The sequence below is a fragment of the Oreochromis aureus genome, linkage group 3 (assembly GCF_013358895.1).
Source record: "Oreochromis aureus strain Israel breed Guangdong linkage group 3, ZZ_aureus, whole genome shotgun sequence".
Lineage (NCBI taxonomy): Eukaryota > Metazoa > Chordata > Actinopteri > Cichliformes > Cichlidae > Oreochromis > Oreochromis aureus.
Genome location: NC_052944.1, coordinates 103,998,853 through 104,017,832, shown reverse-complemented (window position 1 = coordinate 104,017,832; position 18,980 = coordinate 103,998,853). Strand labels below are relative to the sequence as shown.

Here is an 18,980-nt window from a genome sequence, read left to right as displayed (position 1 = left end):
TCTGGACTGCCAGTTTCGTCTTACAAGCGAGTCTCTTTTTCAACTGCCAGTCCCTACAGGACGAGTTTTTTCCCTTGGAAAAGTGTCAATCTAAAAGACGATTATTTGCGATGTGTCTTTGAGTGTTAATATTCACCTGGTTATGATGATATAAGTGCCGGTCAGAGATTCCTCCTCGTTCCCCAGGATCGTGGACCTCTTACTAAGAACGCTGGCCAACCCCGAATTCACATAGTTGGTCTTTTCTCTTTCATAGGAAAGAGGCTGTCGACAGACTTCAGCGCGGGCTCTCCACGATGTCAGGAAACGACGAGGTCACTCTGTTGGAGCATAATTCGATGTCCAAAATCCGGGCTCGAAGGACCAATTAAATGTCAAGAGTTTATTTTTAATAAGACATTCTTCAGGCTGAATAAAGACACTCAAACAGTTAGAATGTAATAACATTAACGCACGGGTGAGCACTCTGACGAGACTCACGCACGGGTGAGGACTCTGGCGAGACCCACACCCTGAGTGCAGGCACAGTTCTTTATTTATAGGTTACATCGCGTATGCAAATACGTCACATTTCCTCTTTTACAAATTCCTTTAAACCAACAGTTGTATATGTGTGTGTGTGTCTGCTTCTTTCTAAAAGACGTGGCGCTGACTTAATCTTTTGTGGTTAGGGAGTCGCGCATCTGTTTTCCTGTTGTGGTTTAGGTGCCTCATCCGTTTTCTATTGTAGTCTGGGTGACCCGCATCTGTTTCCCGCTTAAACTATTTGTATTGCAGAGTTCACTGTCGGGTTGCATGACAATGGAGCAATACATCGAATCTTGTGACATGGGGAAGTACAGCAAATTCTGTGAAATATATAAACACTTTACAATATGCTTGAATATTAAAAGATAATAAAACAAAGAATAAAACACATAAAAACATAGAATCTCATAACACAGTGTATCGACTCTGGTCAAAAGAACGCTTCGTACTGATGTCCACAATTCTTTTTTATTCCTCTCACAATCATGAAGCACCGTGAAAACTAGAAACAAGTAAAATAATATCAATAGCACATATGACATCCATCCAACCAGTTATTACTTTTCACAAAGTGCACAAGTGCTTAACAAATTAACCAGCATGTTTTTACTGTGTACGCCTGGTAAAACCAGCAGTAGAAAAGTTGCAGATTCCATGTTATCATTGTCTTGTCTCTCCCGCACAAAACTTCTGGTTCCTGCGTCTCACAGGAAGTGACTACTTCAGGATCATTTTTAACAGAAACATTTTTTATAAGAAAAATGTATCACTGGACTCATAGATTGTCTCTTTCTACTGCAAGTGTACACAAACATGAGTTCTAAATACAGGAAAACAAATAGAAAACAATATAACGATCTCAGACGCGATTCTGGTGTCATGGCAACCCACACAAACATTTTAGCGTCAGCTACATTCAGTATGGTCACTTGTTAGCCCCTTCCCAACCACTCCTGTGACAATTTCAGTCCCATCAGTCCAATATGTACACCAACATGCCAGAGGGTCAAGGAGTGTTAAGACTTCAGACCTGCCTACAACTCATCCTTCTCATTTTGCTTACTGCCCTCTGCTGGTGGACCACCTGCACTACCACAGATCTTACTGATAATGGACTGAACCACTTCCCCAAGCTCCTCCTTCTTGGTCTGGACGTCGTCCAGCTCAGCATCTTGGTGGGACTCCAACCACTCAATCTTCTCCTCCACTGCGTTCTCAATGGATTCAATTTGGTTTTTCAGGGAGTATGCGTAGCCCTCCAGCTCATTGTGAGCATTGATCCTCTCCTTCAGCTTCCTGTCTTCTTCAGCAAAGTGCTCGGCGTCATTCACCATGCGTTTGATGTCCTCAGGTGTTAGCCAGTTCTGGTCAGTTATGATCTTGTTCTTGTTGCCTGTGGCCTTGTCCTCAGCAGTGACACATAAAATGCCATTGACATTAATCTCAAAGGTCACTTCAATCTGCGGTACTTCACGAGGAGCAGGGGGGATGCCAGTCAGGTCAAAGGTAGCCAGGAAATGGTTGTCTTTGGTCAAAGGATGCTCACCTAAAAAAAAAAAAAAAAGAAAAGGAAAAACATTCACAATTAGACTTGTGGAACATTAAATTCCAGCGTCACACATTTCTTGTCATTGGATTGTTTTTTTTTTTATAAAAACACTGTTTGGCAACTTAAAAAAACAACAACATCCAAGCTCTTACCTTCATAGACTTTGATGGCGACAGTTGTCTGGTCATCAGAGGGTGTAGTAAACATCTTGGATTCTTTGATGGGCACCACTGTGTTCCTGGGGATCAGCTTGGTCATTACTCCCCCAACTGTTTCAATACCAAGGGTCATGGGGCACACATCCATAAGAAGCACATTACCTGCAAGTGAAGGAAAAGGTTTTGTTAACATTTGTTGAAATTTGAAAGCTCAACCCTATTTAATAAAATATTTGTAAGAGTTATGACTCACCAGTGTCCAGTTCTCCTGAAAGCACACCCGCCTGCACAGCAGTTCCGTATGCCACAGCCTCATCAGGGTTGATGCCTCTACATGGCTCCTTGCCATTGAAGAACTCCTTCACCAACTGCTGGATTTTGGGGATACGAGTGGAGCCTCCAACCAGGACAATCTCATCAATATCAGACTTCTTCAATTCAGCATCTTTCAGCACTTTCTGTACAGGCTTCAGGGTGGACCGGAAAAGGTCCTGGGTTTTAAAGAACACACAAGTTAAAAAGCTTGTTCAGCCACTTCTCCAATAGGGGTTGGTACACAATATTTTCAGAACCAAAGTAATATCTCACCATGTTCAGCTCCTCAAACTTGGCACGAGTCAGGGTCTCAGAGAAGTCTTGTCCCTTAAAGAAGTACTCGATCTCAATGCGGGCTTGGTGCTGGGCAGACAGAGCCCTCTTTGCCTTCTCAACCTCGCGACGCAGCTTCTGCACAGCACGGTTGTCTTTGCGCACATCTTTGCCAGTCTTATTCTTGTACAGCTCAATAAAGTGCTCCATGACACGCTGGTCAAAGTCCTCACCTCCCAGATGAGTGTCACCATTGGTGGCTACCACTTGGAATGCACCATTGTCAATGGTCAGAATAGAAACATCAAAGCTGCCACCGCCCAGATCGAAGACAAGAATGTTCTTCACTCCATCCTTCTTGTCCAGGCCATAAGCAATACCAGCAGCAGCTCTAAAGAATACAGTGAGAATTATTTTCAATGGGAGGGCAGGGACATTGTTTGGCAGTTTCAAATTGCAGATGATCAAATTCATTTTTGACTGGATGCTTACGCCTCATTGATGATTCGCACAACATTCAGACCAGCAATTGTAACAGCATTCTTAGTTGCCAGGCGCTGGGCATCATTGAAGTAGGTTGGGACAGTGACCACAGCATGTGTGACCTGAGGAAAAAGGATAAAGTCAGATTTCATGATAGACCATTTAACTCTTTAACCCTGTAAGACCTACCATAGAGCCAAGTCCACAACAGCTTATCTTTATATTTTTACATGCTGTAGTGCCATTTTGGGGAATATTTCAAGTTGCTATTGTGACTACAAGAAAAGAATTATTAGCTTAGATGAGAGGGTCCAGCAGTAGATCAGAGGAATAGGGAAGGATCTGTCTGTGTGTTTCAGTTTGGTTTAGTTATAGACCTGAGAGTGTGTGCAGGGGCAGATCTAGAAGGGTGGCATGGGGTGGCAAGTGCCACCCTAAAATGTACCCTTGCCACCCCAAGTGCCACCCCAGTTTTGCATATGACAGTGTTGTTTATTAAAATAAGATAGCATTAACAGTTTGAGTAGTTATAGTCAGCAGTGAATATAAATGCTAAAACTGAATATATTGCATAGTGTCCCCCCCTCCACCATTAACAAATGGTTCAGCCCATAGCAGGACCGGCTTTTTTCTTGTTTTCAGTAGCAAGCGATGCTTCTGATTGTGCCAGAACACATTTTGAACAACACCATGGGAATTTCGGATTTTACACAGGTGGTTGGATGTTACACTCTAGAAATGGAAGGAAGGTGAGTGTTATTAACCCTCTGTGGTCCACGGACACGCTGCACCTCCAAATCACATGACTGATGTAAGCTGACATAGCAACAAGCTGCAGCCACGCGGAGTCTCTATTTCAGCCCACATTGAAAGTTCAGACTTTAAAGTTTTTAAATTTTAATTACAGGCCAGTAAATCCAGAGGTATGATAATATATATAAGCCACGCTTTTTTCTAAATACTGTCGTCACGTTTTTGTGTGTGTGTGTGTTTTAAGCATTTTCTAAGGACAGCGCGAAAACAGTAAAGAAAGGGAAAAAAAGCCACCTCTTTCCTATTGGTGGATAAATGTACCATGTCGACCAATTTAAAAAAAAGTCAACATATGTGATTTGGTTGCTTAGGAAGAGGGGAGAGTTTTGGGAGTGACGGTAATGGCAGCAAGACAGAGAGAGCGAGCAAACGAGCGAGTTTTTAGATGTGGGAGATTTGTGACGTTTAGTGTGGAGTGTATAGTTAGTGTGTTGTGTTGTCTTGTGTAGCTGTTCTGTTGTGTAGTCATTTTGTTTTGTGTGTCAGTGAGGGCACTAATGAATGTCACAAAGGCACATTGCAGTGTAAACACTGTCACTAAGTAGAAAACCAGCGGAGTGATACACCTCCTGTTGTCAGGCCTGCAAGTTTATCCCTGTGCTGTTCTCCTCTGTCTTTTGGTGGACTAACTTTCTTTTTACTGGGGCATCTTATTGCGACACCTGATTGTTCTCTCATTTTAGTTTTAGTAATATTTTTAAATGGTTGTAGAAAATGAAAAAGAAAACCCAGCAGGTGTATTGGCTGCATTTTTAAATAAATAGTTGTATATGTTTGCAAAATGTACAATTTATATTTGCATTTCATGTTATAGAAATTTACTCAACATGTCTGTGGGGTTTTTTTACAGTAAAAAATACTGCTAGGATTTTAAGTTCTTTGTGTGATTTCAGATCAGTAGTAGTACTATTAATAGTAATAGTAGTACTAATGCAGTATGTCAGTGAAAAAAACAACTAAATTCAGTTGAGCTGAAAAGATACCAAACAAGGCAAGGGGGAAAAAAATAAAATGAAACAATTTGAGGGTGAAATACAAACGTAAACTCAAAAGGAGTCAAAAATGGCCGGTTGTATTTCAGACCTCAGTGGGTTAATCCAACAAATCATGAAAAATTGGGTTTAAATTTTTGTTCATGACAGTGCAGATTTCTGACATTTTGTGTAATTTAACATGTAACAATGTGATTGTTTTCTAACAAAAAACAGTGAAACTTAAGTTAGACTTGTGTTTGTATTTTATAGTTATTGGGCTACATGTTTATTTGTTATACAGGCTGTACAGTACATAACATCAAAACCCACATGTTTTATGTAACTAAAGTGTGTAATTATGTGTGCTACAGACAATAATTAAGTTATAGACTATATTTATATGAAAAGCATGTATAGTTCCTGCATTTGAATCATTTTAACCATATCTAACCACCTGCATATGTGTTTGGGGGGGGGGGGCTTTGATTTTGCCACCCCATTTGATTTCTTTGCCACCCTCATGCCACCCTAAGAAAATTTCTCTAGATCCACCCCTGAGTGTGTGTAATTGTGTAGAGGGAGAGGAATTTATGGACTCTGGGAGTTCAGCCGGTCATAAAAGGAGACAGGAAGCTACAGTTGAGGGATGCTGATGCTGATGCTTGTCCCTGAATGTAATAAAAGCTCATAATTGTCATAACTTAGAAGTAGGTTTGCAGGAGATCTCCACATGCTTAGCTGTAAAAGTAAGACAACAAGAGGCCAATGGCCCAGTGGATGCAGAGTGGGGGTCTCAGTGCTTGTCATATGTTTTGTATGTTTTGTAAAGGAATTTGGTGCAGCTTGCGTGAGGGGAGATTACTTTTATGACCAGCAGGAAGTCACATACATAAGACACACACACAGTGCTTTAACTGTTACGACGCACACACAATCACACGCACAGTCACTCACATGGACTCACATAAACACACAGGTACACGCACATAAAGGTACTCACGTGCTCGCACAGACATATACAAACACAGAGTTTACAACACACCATGTGGGTTTTATGATGGGGTTGCTGCTATAAAACTGGTTGTAACAAACAAAGAAGTGAAGATCTGCAGAGGGATATTGGTCTTGGGGCAATCGTGGCTCAAGAGTTGGGAGTTCACCTTGTAATCAGAAGATTGCTGGTTTGAGCCCCGGCTTGGACAGTCTTGGTCATTGTGCCCTTTGCCTACTGGTGGTGGCGCCAGTGTCCAGCAGCCTCGCCTCTATCAGTGCGCCCCAGGGCAGCTGTGGCTACAATGTAGCTTGCCATCACCAGTGTGTGAATGGGGGGATGACTGGATGTGTAAAGCTCTTTGGGGTCCTTAGGGACTAGAAAAGTGCTATACAAATACAGGCCATTTGCACATTACCATTTGTGCAAACATTACCATTTGCACATCTTCCCTTCTAGAAGATCCATGCACAACTGAAGATGAATAAAGGTTTTGTGAAATGAAACTGAGTCCGGTGCCGTCTCTGGATGCCCCAGGAATAAAAAAGAACCAGTGTGAAACTGCTGCTAACTAACACAATACATATTAATAAAATAATCAATACAATCATTATATCGCAAATTTTAATGACATGAATGCATTAAGTCCATAGTAACTAAAAAGAAATCGCAGAAAATCGCAATGAACTACAAAAAAATGTAAATTGTTGTTTTGGGTTTTTCTAGTTAGATAAATTTAAGAGCTTTATCCCTCAAAACTGTATATACAATAAAGTTGCACAAAGTAGTTTCCAACCACAGGAAATTTATTTTGAGTGTCTTCACAGCTTTATATTTGAAATACACCAACTTTTAAATACTGTGGAAAAATCGGAAATAAATAATGCATTGCAAACTTGCAAAAAAACAGGATGTTCACCAAAATAAATTATAACAGTAGCAATTTGAGGTCTAAGCATCCCAGAAACTTAACAAAAAAGGAATAAGTCAAACATGACTTTTAAAAACACCAGTACAGGCTTACAAATGCCTTAAAAGGAAAAACTATGTTACCCACAAAATATGACGTCACTTCTGGTTTTGGGCAAGTAATGATGAACATGCTATAATTGGCACTGACGTCTATTCCAAAATGGGAAGTGCTATGATATATGATATATAGCTGATGGGATCAGCAAATTGTGTTTCTGGAATATAATGTTTTATTGCTGCAAGTGCTTCTTTACGCAATCTTTGCAGAGCCGAGGACAAGTTGAATACATAAGATGTAAGTAACTCCTCCCGTTTCATATGTATAAAAAAAAAACAAAAAAACAACACATTGCGCTAGCTTATGTGGTTGCAGTGCTACCGGGATTTAAAAATAGTTAAGCTAAACGGAGCGTCCCCACTCTTATCGCTCTTAATTAGCCCATAAAGGGGTTAATTAAGATTGACCTTTTCCCTGATTTAGAATCTCTGACATTTTTGTACCTTCTCGCCAAGGTAAGCCTCAGCAGTCTCCTTCATCTTAGTCAGCACCATCGCACAGACCTCCTCAGGAACAAAGGTCTTAACCTGGCCACCACCAATGTCAACCTGGATATGTGGCTTCCTCTTCTTCTCAGTAACCTTCACAGGAATATACAACAATATTAATTTAACAAGAATTTCACTCAAACATGACCCAAAGAACCAACAAGTTTTATTTTCAGTTTACAAGCTCACCTTGAAGGGCAGGTACTTGATGTCCTCCTGCACAGACCAGTCACCCCATGTTCGACCAATCAGCCTCTTTGCATCAAAAATGGTGTTCTCAGGGTTAGAGGTCAGCTGATTCTTGGCAGCATCACCAATCAGACGTTCACCTTCACTTGTGAAGGCCACGTAGGAGGGGGTGATTCTGCCTCCCTGGTCATTTGGAATAATCTCTGCACGCCCATTCTTGAACACTCCAACACTGCAAGGAAACAGTTTGAATTCAGTCTCAATCTCATTTTTTTCCACAGAGGCATCATGCCATTGTTTAAAGAGTCTGAAGTGACTTACCATGAGTATGTGGTCCCCAGATCAATCCCAATCACAGTCCCAATGTTCTTCTTCTTGTTATCGGCGGCGACACCAAACACAGTGTCGACTAGCAGCATTACAACCCACAACAGCTTCATCTTTGTTTGTTTGTTCTACTATCTACAAGGAGAAATGCAGGAAAGAAATACAGCGTAAATTAACGTGGCCTTGAGAACAATCTGGTCTTTAAGTCTGACATCATTAGACTTGTCTGGGCTCAAACTCTGCTGCAGGTCCATAAGCCAAACAATCACAGTGGCATGCCTGAGAGTAACAAACTGTCTTAAATTATTTGTAGGTGTAATAGCTAAGTTAAACATTGAGGCATCCATGAAAATGGAATTTATTAAACTTAATGGAGTTAGAAGTTAGCAAAGAGTTAGCTCGCTAGTTAACAATTAAATATAATATAGCCTGTCCTCACTGAGAGATTTCTGAAAGAAATTAAGACGTACAGCTCTGCTATTACTTCAGAAATAAATGAAGACAGTAAATTAAACAGCAGTGGTGTTTTTAGGGTTACTTTAGTTTGGCTAGCTAACAATGTTCCCTTTAATTTTTCATGTTTCTGAGCGAACACACAAACTTCCTGAGCGGTCCCTTGGACCACTGTGAACAACATTAGATGTGTGCACTGTGGTCACGCCAGCATCTAATCCATCCAAGTTACATGGTCTATTAAAATAATAAAATTACAGCATTTACATTTCTGTTAGACTGCTTTTAATTAACTGCTTTAGCCCACTTACAATTAATTTTTTTTTTTTTTAAATCTTGTTCATGACCTGTGTAGCATATAAACACGTTTGGAAATTTTGAAAAGACAACTTTCTTTCTTTCTTTCTTTTTTATCTTAATAAAGCTCTGACTTGTATTATGAGTCTGTGGTCTGGGAGAGAGTCCTGTAACTCTCTGTCTCCAAAATACAATATATAAAGACCTGTCAAGAGTTTATTTTTAATAAGACATTCTTCAGGTTGAATAAAGACACTCAGACAGTTAGAATATAATAACAGCGGCGTGCATGGGTGAGGCCTCTGGCGAGACCCCGCGCACGGGTGAGGCCTCTGGCGAGACCCACACTCTGAGTGCAGGCAACAGTTCTTTTTATAGGTTACATCACGTATGCAAGCACATCACATTTCCTCTTTTACAAGTTCCTCTAAACCAATGGTTGTGTGTGTGGATGTGTGTGAGTCACATGTGTATCTGGCTTCTTCTTCTAGGAAACATGGTGCACTTTTGAACTCTTGTGGTTTGGGTGCTGCATCTGTTTCCTGTCTAACTTATTTGTGTTGTAGAGTTAAATGTCAGCTTGCACAACAGAAACCTTGTGAAATATATGAACACTTCATGATATGCTTCTTAATGAAAGATAATAAAACAACGGATAAAAACACATAAAACATAAAATCTTTCAACATTCCCTCCTGTTGTTAATATATTTCACACATACTCTATAGACTTCAGTAGACATTCACTTGCTTGCGCATTTTCAATTGCTACATCATGTGAAGTACAGGAAATTTTTAAACACAGTCTTCTTCTTCCTCAGTTGCTATCGGGCTATAAGCTTGTGCCAGGAAGATTCCGGTTGCAGTGTCTTATTTGGATAAACAAAAGATACACCCTGCTTTTCTGGGACTCTAAGTCTCCATAGGCAGACCATGGTCATGGATCTGATTCCACAGGATGAGGACACATCTTGAGTGATGGGTTGCTCTTCTGGTTTTGCAGGTTGGACTGATCTTCCTTTACTCTACCGGGCAGGTGGGGCTAGGTCGGGGCTCGGGCTACAATGGGGTTTCTTCAGGTCGACCAAGTTCACCAGATCACCTAGTGTGTCGACTGAAAGCGAGAAGTCAAGAGGGCGGGATGTACCCAATCTGCCCTCTCCTCCATTTACAGATCACTAGATGATAGGTGGACTGGCGTCTGGGCTTGTGTCCCCTTGTACTTTTTTGGCGTGGCTCTGGTGGATCCACGAAGGTCTTTCAGCGATTTTGCACGCTGTCGGTGTTGTGAGCAGGACCTGATAAGGGCCCTCCCACCTCGGAGAGCTCCAGTTTTCCTCTGGAGTACCTTGATCAGGATCCAGTCGCCTGGTTTCAACCTGGAAGAGACTGGAGAAGAATCATTCGGCAGTTGGTTGCTCAGAACTATTTCTTTGTTCTCTAGCAGTTTTGTCATCCATTCTGCTAGGGTTGTTTCTCTAACTGATTTGTCTATTGGTTCACTGGTGATGGGCAGAGGAAAAGGTCTACCATGTACAATTTCAAATGGTGTCAGTTTCTGCAAGCATTGGGTTAGTCTCATCCACATTTTTACTAGGCCTGTACACTCTGGCCAGCATTTTGCTGAAGTTTCGAAATTTAGAGTGTATTTTGGAGATTATATCTCTTATCCCTCCTGTTGACGCATGGAGAGTAACTCCATGTGTCACTAAAACTGCTGTTTTGTGTAGAGATTTTGGAAGTATTGGTTTTCCTTCTTTTAGTTTCGCTCCGCATTTCAGCCATTTCTTTTGCTCAGCTGTGGGAGCTGCTTTTGTTCATCCTTTGTCAGTAAAATTGTTTCCCTTTGTAATTTCATAGTCATTCTTCTGATGTGCTGCACACTTGTAAACTGCTAAATGTCGCATCACATGAGGAGTTTCCTCCCATGTAAACAGATGTGTGCCATGATAAAACCTTCTCCACACACTAGAAACAAAAACTATATTTCAACCGTTGTTACATCTTATTCACTTATTTTATAATACAGTTATTTTTCAAATCTAATATCAATCAACTAATTTGCATATCAGCTTATAATGCGCTAAGTTGACAGGTCAACAGAAATGCACGTTCAAAAGATTATCACAAAAGAGAATTTCCTCCATACAGTAAATTACTTGTGTTGCATCAATCAAGGAGAAAGCATCTCACAATTTATTGTATTACCAACTAAATTTATTGTCTGGTCACTGCTTGGTCATACCAGACTCTCTCTGTGTCTTTACTTTTCCTTCTCTGTTTTCACAAACGTTTCACCTATTGTCCTGCAAGCTGGAGAGTTAAATGTCAGTAGTGGGTAAATTCAGCAGTTGATAACAAAACTATTAAGTTTTTCCTGCTTTAACACCAATGTGAGATATAGAGGCGCACATATAGTGTGTGCTCTAGTGTAAGCTGCTCTTCATTGCATGTATGTGTGTTAGTACGCTTGCATGCAGGGCCTCTGGGCCTGTCTCACCCAAAAGGCATTTTCTTAACAGTTGCCTCGCGTGTGTTAAGAAAGGCAAATGTGCTTGTAGCAGTTGTGAGATTATTATGCTGTCATATATTACATTATACCTGTAATCAAAATGAGTGAATCATAATACTGCTGGAGGCCACATCATACTTCTTAGTTAAAAGAATTTGAAAATCATTAGATTTATTAGATAGGTTTGTATTATCCTATACTGCTGATTCACTGCTGATTTACTGTGAGTGAGTTACACTGTTTCATGACATTTCATACTGCCGATTTAAAAAGAGTATTGTGTTCAGAGAGCAGAGGCCTCTCTTTTTTTTTTTTTTGTGATAGTAAAGAGCCACGGGCGTCACCCCACCCTTGGTGGAAGCAGAAAAAAACAGGGAGCCAAGGTCATAACTCAGGCTCACAAAGAGTCAGAAAGAATGTGAATACTTAGTTTTGTGGCTGTGGTGCATTTTGTATAGCTTCTTTTCTTTGTTTAGTAGCTTTCTGCCTTCACCTGAGGGTGTGCCCTAAGCATGTGACTTCAGGTCTCCATAATTGGAGTTTATTTAAAGATAAATAAGATGATTTCATATATTGCTCGCAGATCATGCACTAGACGATATGTTGCAGTATTAGCCTGCTTCAACACTTAAACAAAACATCACTCTTTGTTTTATTATTATTATTATGATTATTATTATTATCCTGTCTCAAAACAGAAAATGAAATTGTAGTTGCTCTTGGCTGAGAAACACAAAACCTCTCTTTTTTTCTTCTCAAAACAAGAAACTAAGTTTTAATCTCTCAGCCTTGTCACATAAAACAAAACAGATAACCCAGCTCTCAGCTGGCTCTGGACTTTATCATCATCAAGGACACAAAAAGAAAAAGAAAAAGCTGCTGCCAGAAACAAAGCAGAAGTGTGAGGAAAAAACTGAGCTCACAGACAGCTGCATGTGTGACCTTTAATATGCAGCTTCTGCTCTAAAAAACAAATAAAAATTAAAAAAAAAAATGTGTAACTTGCTCATCAGCTTGGTAGTGTCCACATATTTAATTCATTTTATTCAGCTTCTCAAACCTGTAGCTTTAGCTGTTGTATACGGGTTTGGCTCATTAGTTGTTAGTATAGGTTTGCTCTTCATCTTAACAAAGTCTCATCTAAGATGACAGGTTTACAAGCAGGTCAAGTGTCTCTATGCACTTGATTAGTGTAGTTATTTCCTTATTTTCTTTATCTCCTATATCATTGTACTGAGTTTGAGCAAACCTTAAGCTTGAATCAGACTACTTTTAACAATCTTCCACCTTGCATCATAACTGACTGAGGTGCGTCTTCCTATTAATAGTATGTCATTATTAATGTTATCATTGTATTGTTTTTCCTTTTTTATAACAGCAATAGTATATCACAATACACTACTTTACTACTAATATACAATAGTATATTATTTTATATTTTATTATGTATCCATCAAAGGCTGATGTGACCTGCAGCTTCACATCTTCCCAAGCTGGAGACATTTGCTTTTCCACACTCTTTCCCTGGCTGAACAATGACACAGCCTTAATATGCCTTATGCATCTCTTTTTTATTTGATATATTTGTGTGGATTATCTGGTTTCACGCATTCTATTCATTCTTCTTTCCATGCTTTAAAATATTACAACTCTTATGTATGTTTTGATTTCTTTTTAGCTTCCTTTTCAGTATTTATTTCTGCTTGGAGGGTTTCTTTTAATTTAGTTAATGAGGAGGCTACATTTTCCCTCTCACGTGGGACATTTAGTTTTCTTTGGATTTCTCCATCTATATGCACTAATTTGTCCGGCGCCTGGACATTTCTTTTCTAGCCACTGCTCGTCAGCAGTGAGTTTTGTTGTTTTATTTCCCATTTTGATTTTGTGTTATTAATACTACAAACAGAACTGTGTGACCTTCTCTGGTATTAGAGTTAGGGGAGGTTATTAAGGCAGCCTTCTACCCTTGTCCTAATGTCAAGGGCGGCCTTAATTTTATGCGATGAAGCGCAACCTTTTCCCTTCCTCACCAGTATTTCAGTCGACACAGGAAAACAATAGAAGTGGTGTAGGGTCCTACTGTCCCTCTTCAAATGACACTCACTTCCTCTTTTAAATACAAACAATTCACATACTGCTGCAGTGTAATCCTATTTTAATTGACACCTTCCTTTTCCCATTTACTCCCGGAGTAAATTTTGTCGACTACCAGCTTTTTTTCCATTGCGAAACGAGTCTCTTCTGGACTGCCAGTTTCGTCTTACAAGCGAGTCTTTTTTTAAACTGCCAGTCCCTACAGGACGAGTTTTTCCCTTAGAAAAGTGTCAATCTAAAAGACGATTATTCGCGATGTGCCTTTGAGTGTTAATATTCACCTGGTTATGATGATATAAGTGCCGGTCAGAGATTCCTCCTCATTCCCCAGGATCGTGGACCTCTTACTAAGAACGCTGGCCAACCCCGAATTCACGTAGTTGGTCTTTTCTCCTTCATAGGAAAGAGGCTGTCGACAGACTTCAGCGCGGGCTCTCCACGATGTCAGGAAACGACGAGGTCACTCCGTTGGAGCATAAAATTAGTTATAATTCGATGTCCTACATCCGGCTCGAAGGACCAATTAAATGTCAAGAGTTTATTTTTAATAAGACATTCTTCAGGTTGAATAAAGACACTCAGACAGTTAGAATATAATAACAGCGGCGTGCATGGGTGAGGCCTCTGGCGAGACCCCGCGCACGGGTGAGGCCTCTGGCGAGACCCACACTCTGAGTGCAGGCAACAGTTCTTTTTATAGGTTACATCACGTATGCAAGCACATCACATTTCCTCTTTTACAAGTTCCTCTAAACCAATGGTTGTGTGTGTGGATGTGTGTGAGTCACATGTGTATCTGGCTTCTTCTTCTAGGAAACATGGTGCACTTTTGAACTCTTGTGGTTTGGGTGCTGCATCTGTTTCCTGTCTAACTTATTTGTGTTGTAGAGTTAAATGTCAGCTTGCACAACAGAAACCTTGTGAAATATATGAACACTTCATGATATGCTTCTTAATGAAAGATAATAAAACAACGGATAAAAACACATAAAACATAAAATCTTTCAACAAGACCAATGTTGGGCAATTAATTATATAGTTACTTCTTCAAAAAAGTTACTGAGTTTTGAAAACAACAAAGGGGCGATCGTGGCTCAAGATTGGGAGTTCGCCTTGTAATCGGAAGGTTGCTGGTTCGAGCGCCGGCTTGGACAGTCTTGGTCGTTGTGTCCTTGGGCAAGACACTTCACCCATTGCCTACTGGTGGTGGTCAGAGGGCCCGGTGGTGCCAGTGTTTTTAATAAACATTCCAAAATATTTACAGAACAATCAACTGTTCTGCATCAAATCTGATGCCACACAAATTATTTGTGCCACTCCAAAAAATAATTTCTGTCCACTATCAGATAAAGGAGAACAACAGCCTGATACCTGCAGGCCTGACAACAGGAGATGTATCACTCCTGTAACACCTGTAACATTCAGCAGTCGCCTCATTGTTCTGACACACACAACAAAACTATTGACTATACTAATGGTAAATGGCCTGTATTTGTATAGCGCTTTTATTAGTCCTGCCTAGGGACCCCAAAGCGCTTTACACACCCAGTCATTCACACACTGGTGGAGGCAAGCTACATTGTAGCCACAGCTGCCCTGGGGCAGGCTGGCAGAAGTGAGGCTGCCATATTGCGCCATCGGCCCTTCTGGCCAACACCAGTAGGCGGTAGGTGAAGTGTCTAGCCCAAGGACACAACGACCGAGACTGTCCAAGCCGGGGCTCAAACTGGCAACCTTGCGATTACAAGGCGAACTCCCAACTCTTGAGCCACGATCGCTACACACTAACTACACAGGCGCTTTCAAACGTTTTCCTTATAAAATGCTGTTTTTATATAAAATACAAACAACGATAGTACTCGCGAAGAAAACCAAACATTGCAGATATTTTTTATCATAACTCTGGTTTTACGTGGCCTATCAACACAATTTAAAAACTGATATAAAGTCCACACTTTTTACGTTAGTCGTTACGTTTGTCTTCACTCCACATCAGCCGCTTTGCTAACTAAAACACCGCTCTGGGCACATAAGGGCACTGTCATAGCCCGTCAACGAAGTTGATTAGATCAGTATATACGAATGTGAATTGCGTGATTGGCTGGACTATGGGATAAAGTGGCATCGTTCTGATTCCATACGGGAGCAGCCAGCAACTCGCTGACTAACACTGCAAAACAGAATTGTTAGAGTATTCATTTTAATTTTAATACAGGTTAGATTTTTGTATGTGTGCACAATGCAGATTTTTTGTGCACAGAGACCGTGCCAGCAGTGCGCAATTGCGCACACGTGCAGCTTAGAGGGAACTGTATTTATACATTGTATTTATTTATGTATATATTGTGACTAAATTATTGTACCTTGAGTATAATCAGTCCAGTCCTCTTTTGGTACCTTAAACTATATTGACAAAACTGAAGTAATCTTTGTTGCAATTCCTACCACCTTCTTAGCCAGCTCCTCTTAAAAATAAATTTTTTTATACTCAATGGCAATTAAAAAAAATAATTAATAAATAAAACAAATTTAAAATTCACTCAACATTTTTAAATATTATTCTTTCACATTTCCTAAACGCTGACTACTTCCCGATAAAAAGTGTTGTATAAAATGTAAATAATTATCATGCTGATGATAGATGTTTTAACCCACATATATACCACTGTGACGCTGTTCCTGACTTTGCCAGCTTAGCTCACTACATTAACACACAACAACCTAGGCCCCATAACACAAGCGGCACCACTTTGTGTCTCACCTGCTCGATTTTGTTGTTGAGGTCCTAAAAGCATCTCTTTTAGAAATAAAATAGTATAAACAGTGATAGCCTTGAAGTTCCAATTCCCATGTCTCTTTCGCTCTTTCTGTTCACTCTCTGTTTGTGCCAGCACTCGGCAAAGCACCTCCCCCTAAAGATTTCATCGCTTTTAGTATGCAAGTTAGTGGGTGTCAGGTTTCTTAGTAGGCAGGGCAGAGCAAAATGAAACTGCCAATCTATGTCGTCAACATCACAGCAACTCGTGAGATCATTAACAACTAAAAAATACATCTGTATTTGTACAGTCAGTGGGAGAGTAGGAGACTAGTCCATTGTTCTCCTAACAGTTTCAGTGTGATAGAAGTGGTTCTCTCTATGAACCCGTCTGTTGCACTAGTGGACATGTGTCTGTCAGACCCAACACAAAGCACCGTCCCAGCGTTCAAGTCTGCGCTTAGCAGGTTCCTCATTTCACATACTGATGTAATCACAACGATTTTAGTAAAGTTCTTTCACTTTCGTTACATAAAATAAAGAGGAATTTGCTGATCCTGTCCCATGAGAAGTCCATTATAAAAAATGTGTAAATATCAATTAAGATAAATTTTTTGTTATTGGTCGTAAAGATCTGTATTTTATTTTATTCTTTATCTTATTTTTTTATTCTCTTTTTAAGGTTATATTTTTCAAGACTTGGTGAGAGAGTTACTCCATAACACCTTGAGTCACTTAGGAATGTTAGTTTAATTGAAGGCTTTGACCTCAGGAGTTTCCACCGTTCACACGACCGAGAATTTTCCCCTGACGGGAATCCTGCAGGGATGCATGCCAGGCAGATACGTCAGAGCAAGGCATACCTGAGGCGTTGTAGCAGGATGTTCTGTGTAATACAGCAGATCAGTGATGCATCAGAATCTCCAGTCAAAGCACAAATGGCTGTATAGAGACAGACTGATCACAGTAGTTAGTTTACCTGCCTTCTGCTTTGAATTCACACATATACACATATACAAAATTAAATAAAAATTAAATATACAGAGGTCAGCAGTTGCAAAACAAATGACATTTATGTACAGTATGGAGTGCATAGTGTCGAAATCGACAATTACAGGAATGTCGACCTATAAATGTAAGCAGTGCTATTGTCATACCAGGTGGCAATGCATCCAGTGAGGATGCTCTCAGTGGCACAGTGGTGGAGGATGTGGAGGCTTATGCCAAATCTTTTCAGTCTCCTGAGAACGAAGGAGACTGTTTTGTTTGTGTGTACCGACCACGTAAGATCCTAAGCCAGGTGTACACCCAGGAAACGAAAGTTGCTCACTCTCTCCACAGCAGCTCCGATGTTGGTAATGGGGGTGTGTACTTCTCTGCACCTCCAGAAGTTCGCTATCAACTCCTTTGTCGTTGCTACGTTGAGGGTAAGATGGTTGTCTCGGCAACAGTGGGTCAGGGTACTGACCTCCTCCCTGTAGGCCGTCTCATCACCTTTGGTGATAAGACCCACCACTGTAGTGTTGTCCACATACTTCACAATGATGTTGGAGTTTCTAGTGGCCGTGCAGTCGTAGGTGCAGAGTGAGTACAGGAGAGGGCTCAGTACACACCCCTGTGGAGCACCAGTGTCCATTGTGATGGGGGATGAAGTGATGCTGCCCAGTCTGACCACTTGGCGTCTGTCAGACAGGAAGTGAAGGATCCAGCTGCAGAGAATGAGCAGGTGATCATCCGAGATTATGTTTTCTAAAAGTGGAACCAAAGAAGAGTATACAGGGAAAACTAAGTGGCCCTAATATAAAGCCTGTGGTAATCCGGAAGATCGTCCTTTTCCAAAGGTGAGAGAGAACAGTCAGTCAGAGATACACACTGGATCAAACACAGATCTGCATGTAATTCTAATCAAACATTTGTGAGAAGGACGGCTGTGCACAATGACCTACCTGCCACCTCTTCTCCTTCATTTAACTTGCTTCTTTAGTAGTGAGTGGAATAGATTCAGGAATCCTGGTTCAGAGAAGACAGAACAGTCAGTCAGGAAGAAGCAAGCAAAAGATCAACATATGTAACATTGCTATTTCCAGTTTGATGCCAAGAACCAAATACTGAGTCACATGATTACACTTAATATAAATAAATAAATATTTAATATATATAAAACAAACTTGATCAGTAAAGTAGATTGAAAGAAAGATGAATGATGCTTTCAGTATTCAGGTTCTGATGTGAGTTCAGGTTTTAGCAAATATTGGATTTAAACCTGCAGGATGTGCGCTGAGTTAAAGGTTAATTATAAATGGATCAGCTCTAGTCTTTACATTTCACACCAACTTTACAACAGACAACAACAAGAAGAGGAAGAGGACTTTACACCGTGGAAGAAGGTCCATCAGTCATGGATTTTCTCTTATTTCCGAAGCCTTGAAACTGCTCTGTAAAGCTTGCACCATGTTTTCCTTCAGAGGAAACAGACAACATTGATTCAGAGTCTCATTTAACTTGTCTTCAATCTCTGGTGCAAGTTATCAAGAATATTTGAAACATCGGAATCAGGACTGCAACCATTACTCAGTGATATCAAAGAAAACTATGGGAAACTATTCCTCATTTCAAGACAAAGCAGAACCATAAAATTACACTAATAGTTAACATTTAAATATTGTTTTATTTTAGTGTCAGTTTCAGAATGAGTGTATTAAGTGAATCTATTTGGCATCTGACACTCAACAAAAATGGACACTTGATGTTT

The 18,980-nt window shown here is 40.4% G+C and overlaps 2 protein-coding genes across 3 annotated transcripts in view; both read right to left on the bottom strand.

Moving 5' to 3' along the window:
• Positions 1 to 496: 496 nt before the first annotated feature.
• Positions 497 to 16,360, bottom strand: LOC116328775 (endoplasmic reticulum chaperone BiP-like). Its single transcript, XM_031750646.2, has 9 exons — positions 16,235 to 16,360; positions 8,113 to 8,253; positions 7,792 to 8,023; positions 7,558 to 7,695; positions 3,316 to 3,428; positions 2,824 to 3,214; positions 2,489 to 2,726; positions 2,230 to 2,397; positions 497 to 2,074 (listed from the first exon to the last, which is right to left on the bottom strand). The coding sequence occupies exons 2-9, from the start codon at positions 8,229 to 8,231 to the stop codon at positions 1,563 to 1,565; spliced, it is 1,911 nt and encodes a 636-aa protein (XP_031606506.2). The 5' UTR covers positions 8,232 to 8,253; positions 16,235 to 16,360; the 3' UTR covers positions 497 to 1,562.
• A 1,445-nt stretch (positions 16,361 to 17,805) lies between these two features.
• Positions 17,806 to 18,980, bottom strand: part of LOC116324875 — an 87,077-nt gene continuing 85,902 nt past the window's right edge. The window contains exons 8-10 of one of the 2 annotated variants that reach the window (XM_039609004.1): positions 18,603 to 18,687; positions 18,175 to 18,238; positions 17,806 to 17,937 (exon numbers count right to left, since the gene is read on the bottom strand). In XM_039609004.1, coding sequence (XP_039464938.1) covers positions 18,196 to 18,238; positions 18,603 to 18,687 — 128 coding nt within the window. In that variant the 3' untranslated portion in view covers positions 17,806 to 17,937; positions 18,175 to 18,195. Of the gene's footprint in view, positions 18,059 to 18,174; positions 18,239 to 18,602; positions 18,688 to 18,980 lie in introns of both variants that reach the window. The other variant, XM_039609003.1, reaches the window with a different exon arrangement.

Coding starts and splice junctions, on each gene's coding strand:
- LOC116328775 (XM_031750646.2), bottom strand. CDS start 8,231: ATGAAGCTGTTGTGGGTTGTAATGCTGCTAGTCGACACTGTGTTTGGT. Junction 8,024..8,112: donor CTGGGGACCACATACTCATG/GTAAGTCACTTC, acceptor GTTTCCTTGCAG/TGTTGGAGTGTTCAAGAATG. Junction 2,398..2,488: donor TTCAGGAGAACTGGACACTG/GTGAGTCATAAC, acceptor CTTCACTTGCAG/GTAATGTGCTTCTTATGGAT.